Source organism: Fukomys damarensis, unplaced genomic scaffold, assembly GCF_012274545.1.
Source record: "Fukomys damarensis isolate Sample0158 unplaced genomic scaffold, DMR_v1.0_HiC HiC_scaffold_36, whole genome shotgun sequence".
NCBI lineage: Eukaryota > Metazoa > Chordata > Mammalia > Rodentia > Bathyergidae > Fukomys > Fukomys damarensis.
The window spans coordinates 15,951,622-15,970,534 of record NW_022900948.1 but is presented as its reverse complement, the minus strand read 5'-3'; the positions used below and the strand labels follow the sequence as shown (position 1 = coordinate 15,970,534).

General features: G+C 35.7%; 1 protein-coding gene across 1 annotated transcript in view; it reads right to left on the bottom strand.

The window, feature by feature from the left end:
- Nucleotides 1–11,031, bottom strand: part of Tdrd7 (tudor domain containing 7) — a 59,465-nt gene extending 48,434 nt beyond the window's left edge. Inside the window, exons 1-5 of the mRNA XM_010614416.2 lie at nt 10,823–11,031; nt 8,427–8,568; nt 7,273–7,486; nt 5,432–5,505; nt 2,929–3,146 (exon numbers count right to left, since the gene is read on the bottom strand). Of these exons, the coding sequence (XP_010612718.1) occupies nt 2,929–3,146; nt 5,432–5,505; nt 7,273–7,486; nt 8,427–8,568; nt 10,823–11,029 (855 nt within the window). The 5' untranslated portion in view covers nt 11,030–11,031. The remainder of the gene's footprint in view (nt 1–2,928; nt 3,147–5,431; nt 5,506–7,272; nt 7,487–8,426; nt 8,569–10,822) is intronic.
- Between the last annotated feature and the right edge of the window lie 7,882 nt (nt 11,032–18,913).

Sequence of the window (18,913 nt, the reverse complement as noted above, 5' to 3'; positions counted from 1 at the left end):
CTTCCATAAAGATAAAATTTCAAGAATTACTTTTTGGTCTCTGAGATGCTGCTCATTCTGATATTCAAAGGGAATTCCTGCAACTGGCTATCTTTTTTAGCTGTTAGGACTATGGGTAATTTTTATTTCATAAATTAAATTTTCAATCTTTTTTACATAAAATATTTTATACAACTGAAGGAAAAAATACATTTAAAAATACACTGCATTTGGACTTGAGTTCAAGACAAACCATATAGACAGACAGATATCCATTACCAATTTCCTTCTTATCCTATATTTTCTGCACACCTTTGAGACTATGTGACTCTTAAGTAATAACATCAATCCTAGGTATGCTGTTTTTCTACCTTCAAGCCAGGTTAAAAATAAGTTATAAAAGAGAAAGCAATTGCAATAAAACTATTAAAGCTGTTTTAAAGCAATCATGGTTTAACTGTTTAAAAAAGTTTAACAATAATAGGCTGTTAAGAATATTGTGAGGTTTAAAAATCAGTTTTGAAAAACAACAATAGGCATCCATATGACTGACAGTTTGGGGTATCCTAGATACAATGCCTCACTAAGCACATCATTATCACCTCATAATTGATAGTGATGATGCCTAACTAGTCCTACTGGAAACTGAGAGACCACATATAGACAAGGAAGGTATATTGTTTTTTGCTTCCTGTACCACCTTTACTGATTACACGTAAAACAATAATGTAATAAAAGCAAATTCAAGTGAAGCAACAACACCACAAGTATCAGCTGTTTCAGCACCTGAAAGAAGGTAATCATTCATTTTAGGTAACACTCTCTCACTTTGATATTCTCTCACTTGCCACCTCTGCAAGAGGTATTCTGGAACTTTGTAGACATCTGTAGAGTAGCAAGGATGAAAATTTCCCCAAAAGTCGTAAACTGAGCTATACAAATACTAGTAATTATCATAGAATACAGAAAACAGAAACATAATAAATTAAAAACATACTAAGTTTATTTTTTAAATTTTTACTCTTAAGACTTCTTTATGAAAGTTTAGCAGCAAATAATATATCCATCTTGACAATAAAAAGGCTCTAAGTACACTGAAAATTTAATATAAAGTACATGAATGTCTATGGATTTAAAAAATAAACTATATTCATTCCAAGAAGGGCTAAAGGACTTGAACTTTCAAACTTTTTTTTTTGGTTCTGGGGATCGAACTCAGGTCCTTGCACTTACAAGGCAGGCACACCGCCCATGAGCTAAATCCCTGGCTTGAACTTTCAAACTTTTGAGCAGTCTGATGAAACCTCAAGAATAAAGTTATCTGAAAGGATAAGGCAATAGTGATGAACCTGTGTACAGTGAGAAAATGCTTTCCCAAATGGAGTAAAAATGAAATGTATTTAAAAGCAATCTTGGGAATTCTCATTATTAGAGTAAGTTCTAGGGCCGGGGATTTAGCTCAGTCGCTCCTCTGCCTGCTTTGCAAGCTTAAATTCCCAAGTTCAATCCCTGATACCAAAAAAAAAAAAAAAATGAAAGGATAAGGCAATAGTGATGAACCTGTGTACAGTGAGAAAATGCTTTCCCAAATGGAGTAAAAATGAAATGTATTTAAAAGCAATCTTGGGAATTCTCATTATTAGAGTAAGTTCTAGGGCCGGGGATTTAGCTCAGTCGCTCCTCTGCCTGCTTTGCAAGCTTAAATTCCCAAGTTCAATCCCTGATACCAAAAAAAAAAAAAAAGTAAGTTCTACATTTCACATAAATCATAGGTAACATTTTTATGAACACTAAATAACAAAAATTTGTAAATAGGAGAAGAGAGCCATATTCCACAATTTGACATTCCTTCTTTACTTTGTATTTTAATATTTTTGTTCATTGCCCAAATAATTTTTTTCAAGTCTGTTTCTTACTATGTTCCAAGTGTCTTAATCACCTGTGTTCTTAGTACCTAAGACAGTGAATATCACATTCAGGTGCACAATTAATGGTTTTATGGATAGGATGGATGGATGGATGGATGGATGACTTTTGCAAAGAAATGGGCATGGGGCTTAAATGGGGTAACAATAGTCTAGAAGAAAAAGAGGTTGCAAAAATACATACTTTATTTAGGCCAGGTGTGTATGAAGAGGGAGTAACTTATAATCTGCCCACAATACATGTTAAAAAAATAAAGTCCTCTCTCAGAACATACATACTCCTTATAACATTAATTCTACAAACTCAGAAGCACCACAGAGCTCATAATGCTACCTTTTAGGACAGTTATACTTTGAAAAATTTTATATAAATAGAAACATTAAGAAATATCTAAAAATCACTTGGGTTTAAGAATATAGTTGTCTCCATATTTGACTGAACTAAAATTTCTAACCAACTATTCTGATCCATCATCTTATTATAATCATAAACTCCCAAGTAGGAACAGGCATGGAAGTTGATAAATCATTTTCAATTAGAAATTTTCACTCTGAAGACAGGTTATAAAAATTTTAAGTATGAATACTATATTAATTTCAAAAGAAACAAAGTACTATGTAAATAACTAGCCAAAATAACTAAAATTTGTTTAGCTGAAAATCCTTAAAAATCCTCAAGAATTAAGTGTATAAAAGTCAAAGCTAATAAAAATCACGAAGTGTTTATTGGTAGCAGTTCAATCAATACAAAAAGATGTATATACATAATAAACATTAAAAACACTTTTAAAATAATTTTAAACAAAATGTATAACAGCAACAATTAAAATGCACAGAGCCCTCAACCTCGACATACTTCTTGAGTAAGAACACACCTGTTAATCTTACAGATAAAGATTAATGAGGCAGCATATGTAAAGTGCTTTGTGTTCCCTGGAGAAAAGGTTTCACGACCAGTAATTCAAGATCTGAAAGCTGGGCAGGGAGGAGACATCAGAAGGAAAGAACAAGGAAAAAAACGTACCGTACAAATATGAGGCCAGTGTTCAAATTGTTGTAAAATTCCTTGATTAAGTTCTTCTTTATATAACTCTTTGTAAAAATGTGGAAGCTTAGATATCCAAATGCCGTTGTTATGCTTGTTTAGCATTTCCTTTATGCGATTTTGAACCTCATCCATTTTGTAAGTGTGAGAGGCAGGAGGCATGACATTTGTTTTTTCAACAGTCTTATTTAAATTATCTTTAAATTAAAAAATGATAGAATTAACCAAAACACTTAACATGGCAGATTATCCCCATTATGTAGCATTTTTGTCTCAGGCTTTGCTATTCTGTGGGCTTGTGGGGGCCAAGGGTCTTCCTAAGGAGGAGGATTAAGGAAAACAGCACCATGACAACCTCGTTACATTAATTCAGAAATACCAGCCATGTCAAGAGACATCCAAGAGGGAAGTTAGCCCCCTTATTTTGCCAGGCTGCTTTATAGCTTACATCAAAACTATCTTTCTAGGTAAAGAATAATGAAATGTATTACTTAATCATTTTTACTTGCAATTAAGGAAGGTAACACTTTAGATAACATACATGTATGTATACACAATGCTGAATTTAAAGCTGTGTCCGATAAAGCATAAAAATAATGCCTTAACAGTATGGCTGAAAAACATTTAGCAGAAGATAAAAAGCTGTCCAGGTTTTAAGGTTATGATCATTTCCCCCCTTTATTAATGAAAATAATTTAGCAATACACAGAAGCTATAAAAGTTATCCTAGCTTCAATTTATAAACATGAACAATTGGTTTGGAACCTACAGATAAGTAATACCAATTTTTAAATTTCCCCAATATTTATTTTTCATAAGTATATTTTGGCTAGCTTTTTTATTCACTTTCTAAAAAAAATTAAAACTCAGGATACTTGAATTTATATCCTAAGACAAAGGAATCGCAATGTTCACTGTAGCTGAAAGTTCTGATAGTTTAAAAACTACAAAATTCATTGGGCCAGGGATTTAGCTCAGTGGTTCTGCCACCTGCCTTGCAAATGCAAGGTCCTGAGTTCGATCTCTAGTACCAAAAAAAAAAAAGAAAGAAATTCACTCTAAACCCTCTTCAAAACTCCTCTGGGATAAAGGTCAGAGTACATTAAAATTATCATCAATGTGCAAAATACATTCATATTTTAATCAGATGGTATTTCTGTTAGGATTCAGTAATTCTATTTTTAATTGGCCATCAGAGACATAGAGTCCTGTTTGGGGGCAGTGGCCTCTGCGGATGCCAGGAAGCCAAAGGGAACTGTTCCATGAGGATACTTGGATACCAAATCTGTTCTTCCCATCAGAGGCCAAGACAACCTAGCCTTGCCAGACTTAGGCACATAAAACAGAAGAATTCAGAAAAGGATGGAGAAGGAGGAAATTATGAGCTTCTCAAAAGTGGCCAGACCTCTTAATGACAGTATAGTCTCAGCAGTTGACTCATGGTTGAGTTTGCAAATGTACCTGCTCTGTAGGGCTAGAGGCACCTGAGCTCCTGAGCCCCATGACTAGCAAACTAAGAAAGTCAATTCAGGCTGTTAGCATGTAGGAGAGGTTGTGTACATATGTACATTTCAGCTCTTCTGGTGAACAGCAATCCTCTGGAAATGAGCCCTATTGTTTGCAGAGGGAAAATCTTATACTAATTTAAGCTTCAAAAAGGGTATATGACTTTAGTAAGTAGTCAGATCTCAGAAAATGCATATGTAAAAATAAGCCATATAAACAAAAATCATATTATTCAATTAATTTCCTTAAGAAATAAAGGAGATGTGTTATTATGTAAAAAAAGGCAGTAAATCATGTAAAATTACATTCATATTTCATGAATGTAAGCACTTATTCTGAAAATACTATGTACCTATGGCTGAGTCCTCATTTACACTTTGGTTGGAGAAAATGAAATACTGAGTGGGTGAGTTTCTAACCTTTGGATTCTTTGATTTTATTCTGTTTTATTGTTTTCTTAGTAGCATTTTTGGACTTTAAAACCTAAAGAACTATTTATATTCATAGTTAGATGCTTAATGGTCACTGCACACAGTTTTAGGATGCCAGCTTTTAAGCAATGGCGTATCTGATATTCTTTAATGAGTTCAAACCTACCTATGTACTCTGAATCTAGAGCGTGAGTTTTCTTTAAGTAGGCCTCAGACACAAAGTCTTGGGCTTATCCCCTAATGAGGAAGAGGACAAGGAGGTACACAAGGGACATAGGTGTGAGACAGAGTACATCTAGAGTGAGAAAGGCCTCAACTCAGAACAACGATGATATCCTTAGAGGCACTATTTTCTCTTAAGACTACTCAACTTGACTTAAAGAAATTAGAAAAGAAAGGAAGAGAGGTACACTCCAAGTAGAAAGTGAGAGCAAGTGTCAAGGCTATAAACTTTGTAGTGTATACAGAAGTATATACTATACTTTTTTGGGACCCTGAGGCTCCAGAAGCCAGTTATGTATCATGAAGATGTTTGGAAAACATACCACTCACTTCCTTAGTACAGGTTCTTAAGAGATGCATCTGAAAAGGTGGTGGGTGGGGTGCCTTGGAGCTAAACCTAAGATGTAAAAGAATACCAAGCTTTAAACAATGTATTTTTCATTTAAAGTCAAGTCATAAAAATATTTCAAAATCAGAAAAAATGAAAATGACATCTAACATGATCTCACCTTTCATATTTACCCAGAAAATAAGTATGCTACCAGCTAAACTTTAACAAGATGTTTGACAGTCTCTTTTGGAACCTGGACATCCCACTTCCCACTAATCACCTTTAAGGAATTAGCAAAACAGAGTATGAAAAGGACAAACAATTGACAATAAAGACTGTTTTGGAATACAACCAAAAACTGAAGGAATTGCACTACCAGACTTTGAAATGCATTACAAAGTTACATCATTTAAAATACAGTAATCAGACAGATAAGTAAAATAGTAGAGAGCTGAGAAACATTAAATTTACATGATATCTTAGCACATAATAAAAGTAGTATCTCAAAGCAGACAGGAAAGACTGCTCAAATAACTGAAAAAAAAAATTCTTACTTCATATCTTTACTAAAAGTTTTTATAGGAATGATATTGGATATACACAGGAAGATTTTTCCAAATAGGAGGACAAATAACACTCCCACACACACGTACACACACAGAGTATTTACGTTCTTGTCTTTTCCCTTCACCAGATACCTCTTAATTATTTGTGCTCCCAGTGGTTAGTGCTTGCAAGGGAGAGTGAATGCTAGAATAATGTCTAACTCAATCAATGATGGTGTTGATGTCCAGCACAATTTTTTAATAGTATGAAAGACTAAAAATTAGATCAATTATTTGAAATCAAGCATATTTCCTTATATTTTAACTTTGAAAGAAAAGATTAGATTGTAGCCTATCAGTAAAAACTTAGAATGTACAATTATAAATAACATCATATTTCTGCATTAACATGTAACAGGAGATACTAAAAATACACTAATTTCTACCAAATATTTTTTAAAATTAATTCTTCCTAAATAGTCTAGTATCTGGAGGGATATTCCTGGGGAAAATGAAATAGAATTTTTGAAAAATGACTTAAAGAAAGTGTGACAGAACAAGTCTGTTGTGAAAAGACACAAATTTTAAAACTGGAATCTACACCACTGCCATGCAAAAGCAGCTATAGGCAATATGGAAACAGGATATAGTTGTGTTTCTATAAATCTGTATTTACAAAATCAGGCAGCAGGCCTCAATTGGCCCAAGCATTGTAGTTAGCTGGTCTCTGGGATACTAGATAAAACTATATAATTTGGAGCCAGAAGGGCTCATTTAGTTTCACATTTTCATCGAGCAAAGAGGAAACAACAGACCCAAAAGATAAAACAATTTATTTTCCCTAGCTAGTGAATGGCAGAACCTAAACTAAGGCTTTTAGGTTATGACTGCTGGTCCAGTACTTTTATGCAACGATATCTAACATTACTGAATAATTATGGACACAATTACTGGGGCAAAATCGAGTGTGCAACTCAATCAGATTTCACTGAGGACTCTTAAAATTAATTGTAAGAAAATGTTTTCCAAAAAAATAGTAAAATAGCATCTTAGAACAACTTGTGAGAACTTTTAAAATGATTTTACAAAGAGAGATTACCAATAGAGCTACAGAATGGAAATACATTTAGAGAATAACAGGCAGCCAGGAGAAGTGTATTTTTGTACCACATAAGCATTTGTATTAGCCAAAACAAGAAGTCTATCTTAATCTGAATACGCATTTTTAAATATTTATTATCCCAGGTTCACCAAACTTCACTTTTTAGTCAGAGAAAGTCCGAAATACCTGTTGTTGGTAGACATGGCCACATGCCTCTGCATTGGAATGTCTCTGAATACTTCATTTCCAATAGTCCTGTGTACTGGGTAAGGTGGTGTTTCGGCATCAAACTTAATCCCAAGAGAATTTCCTTTGTCTCTTAACAGGGTTGGATTAGGTCTTTTGCTGATAGAAAAAGCTGAAGCAAGTTCTGGTTGTCTGAGGGTTGCTTTTGGTTTTCCTGTGAAGTCAGGCATACATAATGGAATCAGTTGACTTCCCCCAACCCTAGTTTTATTATGCCACTCTCCTAGCCAGATGGTTTCTGAGGGTCTCTATTCTCAAAACAGTCTGTAGTAACATAAGAAGGGGCTCCTGGGGGGTGCTGGTGAGAGGGAAGAAGAGTTCTGGGAGCATTTAGCTGAAGAGATTCTTCACCTGCTAGATTCCAGTTATTTGCCTGGTACACATGAATTTAACACTTCTGTGGCAGCCACTTTACATTCTCACCAACACAGGAGTCCTTCCACATCTTCTTCACCAATCCAAATTCTACCTACCACTTGAGATCTGGGCTCAAGTATTCCTTTCACCATAAAGGCCTCCATTTCCAATCTCACTTACAATGATCACTGCCTTGTCTAAAATGCTCATTCTAGTACTTAATCATCTACTGTTTAATATTATCATTGAATTATTTCTTGAGAATTTACAGTTTCAGGACTGTAAGCTCCTTGAGATAAGTTTTCAGTATGGTAGGCTGAGTTGCCTGTAACTTTTTTCATATTATATAATTCATACTTTTCTGAAACTGGTATTATCTCAAAAGACATATATTTTTTAAGACGACATTAAATCATAGGTTCTTGGTTCATCCAACAGTCTGTAGGTTACTTCCCTTCAAATACCTAAAAAAACAAAAAACCACACCTTGCTATCACAAACAGTGAAAATGTACTGTGTTATTTCACACTGTGCAATCATTTCACTTTGTTAATCATGCTTATCATGTTCATTTAATCATTTCAAATGAAAAAAACCTAGATTCAGGATTTTTCCCGACAGAGGGATGTTAACAAATCCACATATCTGTGACTACAAAAAGCATTTCCATAATTCTTTGTAACAATATATTCATGAACAGGTTTAAAATTTTTATCATATTAAAAATGAAACCCTACCTTCTAGAAAAAATGGCATGGTTTTCTTCACTCTCATCTGACAATTAACTTGCCGCCCAATTTTCCTTTTAGAACTCCTCTGACAAGCCACAAGCTGAGCAATTCTTGCAGTTTCTGTGCAGGCCACAGCGTGGCAGGTAATCTATTCATGAGGGGCAGAGCAAAAGGAGAAATACTTCTTGAGTGTTTCCTAGAGGTCAATTTGTAAAAGTGGGTGAGCCTCTGCATCCAAAACTGAATTGTAAGCAAATATTCATAAATCCTTCTCCTTGATAATGTTAGAATAAAAATACATATTTTCTACAAAGGAATCAAGAATAACCTAGTACAATAAATCATCTTTCTCCAAATTGAAATTTTCATTTATTCCTTAAACAAGTATTTATTCAACATCTACAATGTACCAGGTACTATAGGATTAATGGACAAACCAAAAGGAATTCATCATCTGAATATATTATCTCATATGACCTACAAGTTATACCTTATCCCCATTTGATACACGGAGAAGCACAAGCTCAGTACAGTTAAATAACTTTCCAAATCACACAGCAAGACTTTCATAACTATTATACTGTATTGTTTCCCAGACCACTAAAACCTAGGCTTGCCCCTGTAACAGAACAGCTGGGTGACTTTGGGCAAATCTCAGTGAAGTATTCTCAGTTGTAAGGCAGGGGTGGTTTAGATCTGTTGTTTTGAATCTTGGTCACTGAAGCCATGGAATTCCAGGGGCCACCACTGGAAGGCAAAGCAGGACAGATAGGACCCCTAGACCCTCCATACCTGCTTAAAACACGGCAGCTCAGCCTTTTATCTTTTATTTAAAATTTGGTATGATATATAGAATATTAGGGAAAAGATTTGAAACATCAAGATTTTTCTGGACTAGATCTCTAAAGACCTATCTGCTTTTCAAGTTGTTGACTTTAAGTTCAAATCAACAACAGAAAAATGATGAGGATTTATACTGCAGTCAAAACATGTTCCTAGAGTCTTTGGCTCAGTATTTCTATCCCTGAGAATATACTACAAGAATATAATTCAGAAGAAAAAAATGTTTAGTGGGAGGATAATTTAATAGTCAAAACCTAGAAACATTTAAAATGTCCAAAACAAGGGAACAAAGAATTAAGTAACAGCAACCATATAAAATATTAATTAATTTGGACATTTGGTTATTCGTGCATAAATAGAAAATAAATATTTATTATTTATTAAGTATGAACTATGATGGAGGAAAAAAAGTCCTTCATCCTCAAGAAACACAGGAAAGGGCTGGAGAGTTAGCTCAGTGGTTCCGCTGCCTGCCTTGCAAGCGCAAGGACCTGAGTTCGATCCCCAGTACCCACCCCCAGAAAAAAGCTACATAGAAAACATTGTGCTAAGTATATGAATGTACTGCAAGATACAACTACAAAAGTGGGCTTAAATCGGTTTAGGAGGATAAGGAATATTAAAGAACATTTTACTATTAATATAATATTTAATTGATGTCTATTTTCTTTTGTAAAAATTATTGGATGAAGTGAAATTCCCTTTTTATGGGTCTCCCAATCCTAACTGCATTTTCCTCCCCACCAACTCCCAGAAGAAATAATATGATAAATTTTGGTGAGGAACATCCCTGCCCTGTTCCATATATTTACATATACCCAAGAAACTACAGTATTTTGTAGGAGGGAAGACAGGACTTTCTGTTTGTCTTCTGGGTAGTTTGTCTACATCTATCATACTGCGCAATGGGTAGGCACCAAGAGGTGAAACCACTGAGACAGTGAAAGTGCAATCAAATATTTACCTGCTGCCACCAAATGGCGCATATTATACATAAAGTATTTTCTCCTGGGGAAGCTAAAGGATTTGAAGCAGTAGATTAACATGATCATATTTCTGTGAGGGAGAGGAAAGGCTAGAGAAGGGACTGAAACAGCGAGAACTGTAGGGAGACCCTGTAATAGTAAAGTGGGAATGAGCTAGGTCCAGGTGGCAGGAATTACCATAAAGGCAGTCAAATGATGACAATTTAAAACTGCCTAATAGATCTGCTGATAAGAAGTCATTAGTGAACTGATCTTGGCAAATACACTTGTAGCAGGTTTGTAAAGGGCAGGAGTGATGTGTATGCACTGAAAGCCCCCAGTACAGCTATTTTGTTTTGATGTTGAATTTAGGCAAACTTCAACTTAAATTTTTTTATTTAGAGTGGTTAAAATCTTATTTTCACAATGAAAAAGTTTGAGGGATAAAATAAGACAGTGGAACCTAGACTGTGCTTCAGACCACTTAGTAGATACTTATCATTTTGACTTCTCTCAAAGGTATGAGATTGCAAGGGTCAGCCTGGAGATTACAAAATGATTTGATTTTTCTGACATGCACAATTGCCTTCTTACCTCTCCAGATCTACTAGTATCTATTCTGACAACTGCTGGCACACTTCTCAGATAGTCTTCCAGAGTACAGTAACCAAGTTGTTTAAAGGGGATCCAGTCTCCAGTCAAGGATCGGTACTCTCCTTGGAGGCGAGGTAATGCTATCCCATTTTTATGAGACTGTAGAACTGCTCGTAGCATCTTTGAAACCAGATCTGCTTCCAGCATCTTTGCCTATAAAAACACAGTGGAAGATTACTTGAAAATAACTACCATGATAGGAAAGCACAGAACACCAACGAGAACGTAGGGCAAAGTCAGAAAGGCCCAAAGAAGCCCAAGGCTGGTAAGAGTTTAGGGAATGCTACCAGACAAGAGGCAGCCTGAATGGAGTCCTGATGGGCAAGATGAAATTAGCCAGACCAGAAGGCAAAAGATGGACCATGGGGGTGAGGAGGACAGGATAGGCAGAGGCAAGAGGCAGGAGAGAAGGACATGGTGTGTTCTGAGATTTCCCTGCAGTAATGTGCCGGATGTGACTGAATGACTCCAAGCTGAGGGCTGAAAGAGGGGCATTAGAAGGAAGCACAGTTTTTTGTGTTTTGTTTTGTTTGGTACCAGGGATTGAACTCAGGTCCTTATGCTTGCAAGGCAGGCCACCGAACCACTTGGCTAAATCCCCGGCCCCAGGAAGGACAGATTTTGAGACAACTGCATTATGCTAATATGTGTGCACTTTGCCAAAAGTAATGTGGGACCATAAAGGGATTTTAAATAGGGAAATAAAATGACCAGCTCTGATATTAAAAAGATCACTATTTGGCAGAGGGGAAGATAAATTGGAAGGACTCTTAACATTGATTAAGACTACATGGAAATGTGAAAGGACCGGAAAACAGGGCATTAGGAACAAATGAAAAATCAAGTTCAAAGGTAATTAAGACGTAGAATCTACAGAAATGGACTAACTGCTTTCTCCCAGGTCCCTAGATGAGCAACACGGTGAGTTCATTTTTGGACATGTGGGTGTTGTGAATGCTTACAGGATAGTCACATAGCTATGTTCACTAGGAACTTAGACTCAATTACTATCTAAGCTGATTATAGATTTGTTGGTCCTCAGCACATGTATTATACTGGACATTTACTTAAAGTAAAATTAACTCATTTTACACGTTTGAGTTTTGAAAAAAATATACACCCATGTACGCATCATCATAATCAAGGTAAGTATTTCTACCACCAGAAATGTTCCTTTACACGGGGTATATGATATGTGTAAAGGGAAAATGTGCAACAATTACCCAAATAATGAGGGAGAAAAATTGGAAGAATATCATTGGAAGTTTCTTACACTATATATGAAGGAGCACAGTATTATTTGAACACAGAATCTGATAAAGATGAATATATTATAAACCCTATGAAACCACTAAAATTTTTAAAAATTTATATACACATAATCAGTCCATAGTAAAGATAAACTAGAACAAAACAATACTGAGCAATCAGGTATACTTAAAAAAAAAAACTAGGCAGAAAGAAATGGAAAACAACAAAGAACAGATAAAATAGAGAACATCTAGAAAAATGGTAATTTAAAAAATCATACCAAAAATTACATTAAAAATAAGTGTTTGAAATAAATCGATAAAAAGTCAAGAGATTGGCAGAAAGGGCATGAAATTAAAACTTATCTATTCTGTATACCCCATCAAGAAACTGACATTAAGTATACACATGCAGGCTGGGCATGGTGGTGCACGCCTGTAATCCCAGCACTCGGGAGGCTGAGGCAGGAGGATCGCTGTGAGTTCAAGACCAGCCTGAGCTACACAGTGAGCTCCAGGTCAGTCTCAACTACATAGTGAGACCCTGTCTCAAAAAAACCAAATAAAAAGTATATACATGCAGGTTAAAAGTGAAAATGAATAAAAATATATGCCAAATAACACTAATATCATAACAAGGAATATTACCAGGCATAAAGAGGGACATTACATAATGACTAAGAAGTTAACTCATCAAGAAGATATAACAGGGGCTGGGGATTTAGCTCAGTGGTACCACTGCCTGTCTTGCAAGCACAAGGTCCGGAGTTCAATCCCCAGTACCAAAAAAAAAAGAAAAAGAAGAAGACATAACAATCCCAAATGTAGCTATATCCAGATCAGTCAACTACATAGTGAGACCCTGTCTCAAAAAAACCAAATAAAAAGTATATACATGCAGGTTAAAAGTGAAAATGAATAAAAATATATGCCAAATAACACTAATATCATAACAAGGAATATTACCAGGCATAAAGAGGGACATTACATAATGACTAAGAAGTTAACTCATCAAGAAGATATAACAGGGGCTGGGGATTTAGCTCAGTGGTACCACTGCCTGTCTTGCAAGCACAAGGTCCGGAGTTCAATCCCCAGTACCAAAAAAAAAAGAAAAAGAAGAAGACATAACAATCCCAAATGTAGCTATACTAAACATCAGAGCTTCAAAGACATAAACCTGAGATCTGAAAGAAGAGATTCATGCTTATGAGTTGGAACTCTAAAACTCCTTTCTTAGTAACTGTCAGAACCAGCAGACCAAAAAAAGCAGGATACAGAAAAGCTGAACAATTCTTTCAACTAAACTGACCAAATTATTATCAAAAGACCTCTTTATTCTGACAATAACAGAATAAATACTCTTTTCAAGAACACACAGAATATATTCTGGGACTTAAAACAATACAGAAACAACTTAAAACAACTGAAATTATTTGATGAATATTCTGTGACAAGAACAAAACTTAAGTATCAGTTACAGAAAAGTATATGGTCAATTCCCATGTATTTGGAAATTTAACAACACAGTACTCAATATTAACAAGGATCAAAGAGTAAGGCTCCCCAGAAAATCTAGAAAATTTTTTAAATAAATTAAGACATGATATATAACAATTTGATGGGTACAATGAAACCATTATTTAGAGAGATTTACATCATTATATGTTTTTGTTATATTCAGAAATAAAGTGGTACCAGGGATTTAGCTTAGCACACGGCACCTGCCTGGCAAACCTGAGGTCCTGAGTTTAATCCCCAGTATGCACAAAACCCCCGACCCCAGCCAAAGAAAGAAAAAAAATGGCAAATCAGTAATCTAATCTGCCTGGATAAAAAAAGAACAAGTTATATATCAAAAGCAAGTAGAAGGAAGGATGAGAAGAAAACCACCAGTAATGAAATGAAATAGATCAATAATAAAATTTAAAAATAGCTGAAAAATAATAATAAAACCAAAATCAATTCTTTGACAACAGCAATACAACTAATAAAACTAATGAACTCCTAGAAAGATGAAACAAGGGGAAAAAAGGAGCAAGCACAAATTATTATAATAGGATATAAAAAGGGGCCACAATACAAATCCCAGATATTAAAATGATAGTATTATGAAAAAGTTATACCAAATAAACTTGATGAATGAAATGTATAAATTAATTGAAAGACAAATTCTAGCACTAACCCAAATATTCCTATATCTATTAGAGAAATTGAATTTATAATTCAAAAATCTTCACACAGGAAAACTGAAAGTCCAGGCTACTTTAATGACAATTTCTACTAAGAATTTATGGAAGAATAAACACCACTCTTACACAAACTCTTCCAGAAAACAAGGTTAAAGAACATTCTTGAACTCAATCTATGAGGCCAGAATCATGCCGATACCAAAACTAGGTAAAAATATTACAAGAAAAGTTCCTAATGAAACACTAGCAAATCAAATCCAACAGTAAGTAAAAAGGATAACAGTTTATTTTAGGGAAGCTCTGTTGGTTCAATATACTTAAGTCAATTGATTAATACAATGTGCTATATCAACAGACCAAACCACATGATCATATGAACTGTGAAAAAGACACTTAACAAAATTCAAAATTCACCTATGATGAAAAATTCTCAGAAAATAAAAAGATCCTTACCTTGATAAAAGATCATTTGTGAAAACTCAAAATATCATAGATAAACACGTGAATGCTTTCTCCCTAAGACTGGCATAGGGCAAAATACCCATGCTCACCATTCCTATCCTTATCACACTGCAAATCCTGGCCAGTACCAAGATGAAAATTTCAAGACATTATAAAACTACAGTAATCAAAATAGTGAGATATTGTAAAAAAAAAAAAGCCATGGAATAGAATACATAATCCAGAAAGATTATCCAGAACACACAATCTGCATTTGTTAACTGATTTTCACCCAAGGGCTAAGGAAACTGAATGAAGAAAATTCAACAAATAGTGCTGCTGCAACTAGCTACCTAAAAGCACAAAACTGAAACTCATACCATATATAAAAATTAAAAACATAATTTAGGTTGAAAATGAAAAATCTAATGCAATAAATCTTCTAAAAATCACACACAAGCCAGCGTGGTGGCACACCCCTGTAATCTCAGCACTCAGTAGGCTGAGGCAGGAGGATCACTGTGAGTTCAAGACCAACCTGGGCTACATAGCGAGTTCCAGTTCAGTCTCAACTACATAGGGAGACCCTGTCTCAAACAAACAAACAAAAATCACACACAGGAGTAAATGTCTGTGACCTTGGATTAGACATAGATTTTTTTTTAAGAACTGTAGAAGAAAAACTTGACAAATTGGATTACATTAAAATTTCTAGGGCCAGGGATTTAGCTCAGTGGTGATGGCACCTGCCTTGAAAATGCAAGGTCCTGAGTTCAATCCCCAGTACAGAAAAACCAAAACAACAACAAAAAAAAATTGAGCCAGGCACAGAGACACACACCTTTAACCCTAGCTATTTCGGAGGCTGAGGCAAGAGGATCAGAATTGCAGTTCAGGGCCAGTCTGGCAATTTAGCAAGACTGTCTCAAAATGAAAAGTAAAAAGGCCAAGAGGTATATCTCAGTAGCAGAGCACCCTGGTATTCAGTCCCTAACACTGGAAAATAAAGTTTCTGTTTTCCCAAAGGCCATTAAGAAAATAAAAAGACAAGTTACAGACTAAGAAAATATATTTATAACAATATGGTAAAGGACTAGTAACCATCACATACTAAATACTCAAAACTCAATAATAAAATAAAGAGTCCAACTGGAAGTATACAAAACCTCTAATACAGACTTCACTAGAGCAGAGATGCAGATGTCAAAACCACATGAAAAAATGTTTATCAGCATTAGCCATTAGGGTGATGCAAATGAGACCCACAATGAAGTATCACTTCATATATATTAGAATAGTTAATTTAAAAAAAACTGACAACATGAAAATTCTGGTGAGAATGCATAGTAACTGGAACTCACCCACATTTGTAGTGGTTGTGCAAACAGTACTTTGAAAAACAGTGTGGCAGTTTCTTATGAAGTAATACATATACTTACCAACAATCCAGCAACCTCATTCCTAGGTAACTGCCCAAGAAAAATGACATATATCACAAAAACCTGTACATGACTGTATATAACAGTTTTATTTATGGGGGGAAATCCTCTGATAAATGCACTTCACTAATAGAAACTTAATTACTAGCACAGAACAGATCTCACAATACGAGGATGGTTTGAAAGGACAAGTCTGACAGCTTAGAAGTTAACCAAAGTTGCTCTATGGGTAGCCATGTGCAAAAGCCTTCTCTGCCTTCTACCTTCAGAACAACTTGCTATTCCTGTCCCTGAAATGACTACTCTAACTTATTTCTGCTCTGAAACAGCTGCCAGCAGGGGTTTCCCAAACAGGGTGCTTAATTTGGGGGAGAGACAGAGGGAATTGAAGGCCATACACACACTCATGTCCTATGTGTCACACAGTATGGTCAAAGCTGGGAAGCAGTATGTAACACTTGTGCCAATCCCACCGTCTTGAATGTGTCTCCAATTTCTAGACTCTGTGAAGACATATGTACTAGATGTCCCCTATCCTAACTGCTCTATCCTTCTGCTCCAAAGTCTTAGTTATGTTCCATGTAGATACAAGGAATGTATTTAGTGAGAACCTATGAAACTAAAAAGCAGTACTAATCTGTATGGCACAGAAATAGTCTTTATTTTTCACTTTGCCACTCTATCTAACCTCACTCACACTTGCCTTTTTTTGGGAGTGGGGGTGAGATAGGGTCTCACTATGTAATCCAAGCTGGCCTTGAATTCAAAGCGATCTTCCTGCCTCAGCCTCCTGAGTGCTGGGATTACAGGTGTGTGCCATACTTGCACATCTTTGACAACTGTTGCTTTTTCTAAATTAGATTTCTCAATCTGACCCAGGAAAGGCCTGTATCACACACATACCTCCTATCTCTCTTCACATTTTATCATAGTTAAAGAGTCCATATTTTAATATTTCTTTCAGTAGTAAGTTGCTGACAAACAGGTGGTAGATTTTTATTTGATTATGGGGGAGAGCAGAGGACTACAAAAGGTTGTACCTGGGTCTCCTCTTGCTTATGTGCCTCAAGTCTAAATCCACTGCGTAAAAAGCACTTATTTTCCTAGGACAAACTCCTTCTCTTGGGCCTCAGGCTCCTTATCTGTAAGGTGAGGGCTTGACATTAGTGGTTCTCACTACCCCACAGTCATCAAGTGATACATGAAGAGGGACAGTCTGACACCCTCAACTCCCCAACTCGTTACGGCCTCCTGATGGTGAGCACCTGGTTCACGCCAACATCTCTTGCCTGCATGTGGCTCCTAAGTAGTCTCTCTGCTTCCACTTCAATTCCAGAGTCTATTCTTCACCAGAATAGTGTCATTTGTTTTATAAATCATATTGTGTCACACTTCTGCTCAAAACCTTCTATCCCTTCCTGTCTCAAACAAGAAGCCAAAGTCTTTTAGTGTTGAAAAGGGCAGCAGTTTGTGCTCACCCCCACTTTTCTGACTTTAATTCTTGGATATTCATCCAAGGCAACTATTTCAGCTCTCACCTACTTTTATGAATCTCTCTCTCTCTCTCTCTCTCTCTCTCTCTCTCACACACGCACACACACACACACACACACACACACACACAAAGCAAAACTCCTAGTTTCTGCTTCCAAAACTGGGGCTTCTTTTCAGACAGTTGCTTCTTGTGTATAAAGCTGGCTGCTGAAAGTACATCTTGACTCAGAGAATACCAACAGCAACCGGGCAGTATGTTTAGCAACTTGCCTTTAGACATAAAACAGAGACCTGCCACATTTTGATGTAAAAGTGTGCCATCAGAAGAACTGCCAACAGTTGCAAAGATTCAATAGTGGCACCTGACAGTTCCTTTCATCCTTTCATTCTGTTCCTTTTCTCTTTGCAACACAATTCACTGTGAGGGGTCCAAGGTCTAACAACGTACAAAAGGTGGGGCAGGGAGCAGGGACATATAATGACCACCTTTAGGAAAAGAAGATTTAAATAATTTAAATGACCTAAGATAATTCTATCTTTCAAAACTATATTTTGTAAATTCATAGCTTTAAGACACCTGAAAATTTCCCCAAAATGTCTAATTCTGAGGAATATGGTTTTGATGTATTTCTAGACAAATGTCTTATACTTTTGATCTTCCCTGATTAGTCCCACAACTACTGGTGCCCACAGACTTTACTGGAGCTAATCTAGCTCTCTTCTATGCTCTTTTCTAGATTTCTTTTTTCTCAACTATTTCCAACTGTACTATCTGGTTCATCTTCCTCATTACATTCTTCATGTCAGAAAGTTGTGGAGTAGCACCAAATCAAAAATTATTGGAGTAAACTAATTATTAAGTAATTTATCTTACCTTCTTTAGTCAGTCTCTTAATTTTAAAGTATCTGCTTATCTTTTTAGGAAATATAATTTGGTAATTGCTCTTTTCCTTGAAGACACTAATTTAGCAATGGGGTGGAAGGGCTTTAAAGTTCCAGAATGTCTGTGCTGAAAGATTTTAGACATGATCTAGACTTAACTCAAGCCCCTCATCTTACAGAATAAACTAAACATTAGAGAGGGAAGACTTTTATCTAAGATCCTTACTCAACGATTTCTCCTTTTAGAACACTTTGGCATGTTATATTTTTCTTCCCAATTATAGTCTACTTGTTACCACTTGAATTATGCCACCACCAACTGGTTTTTTTAAA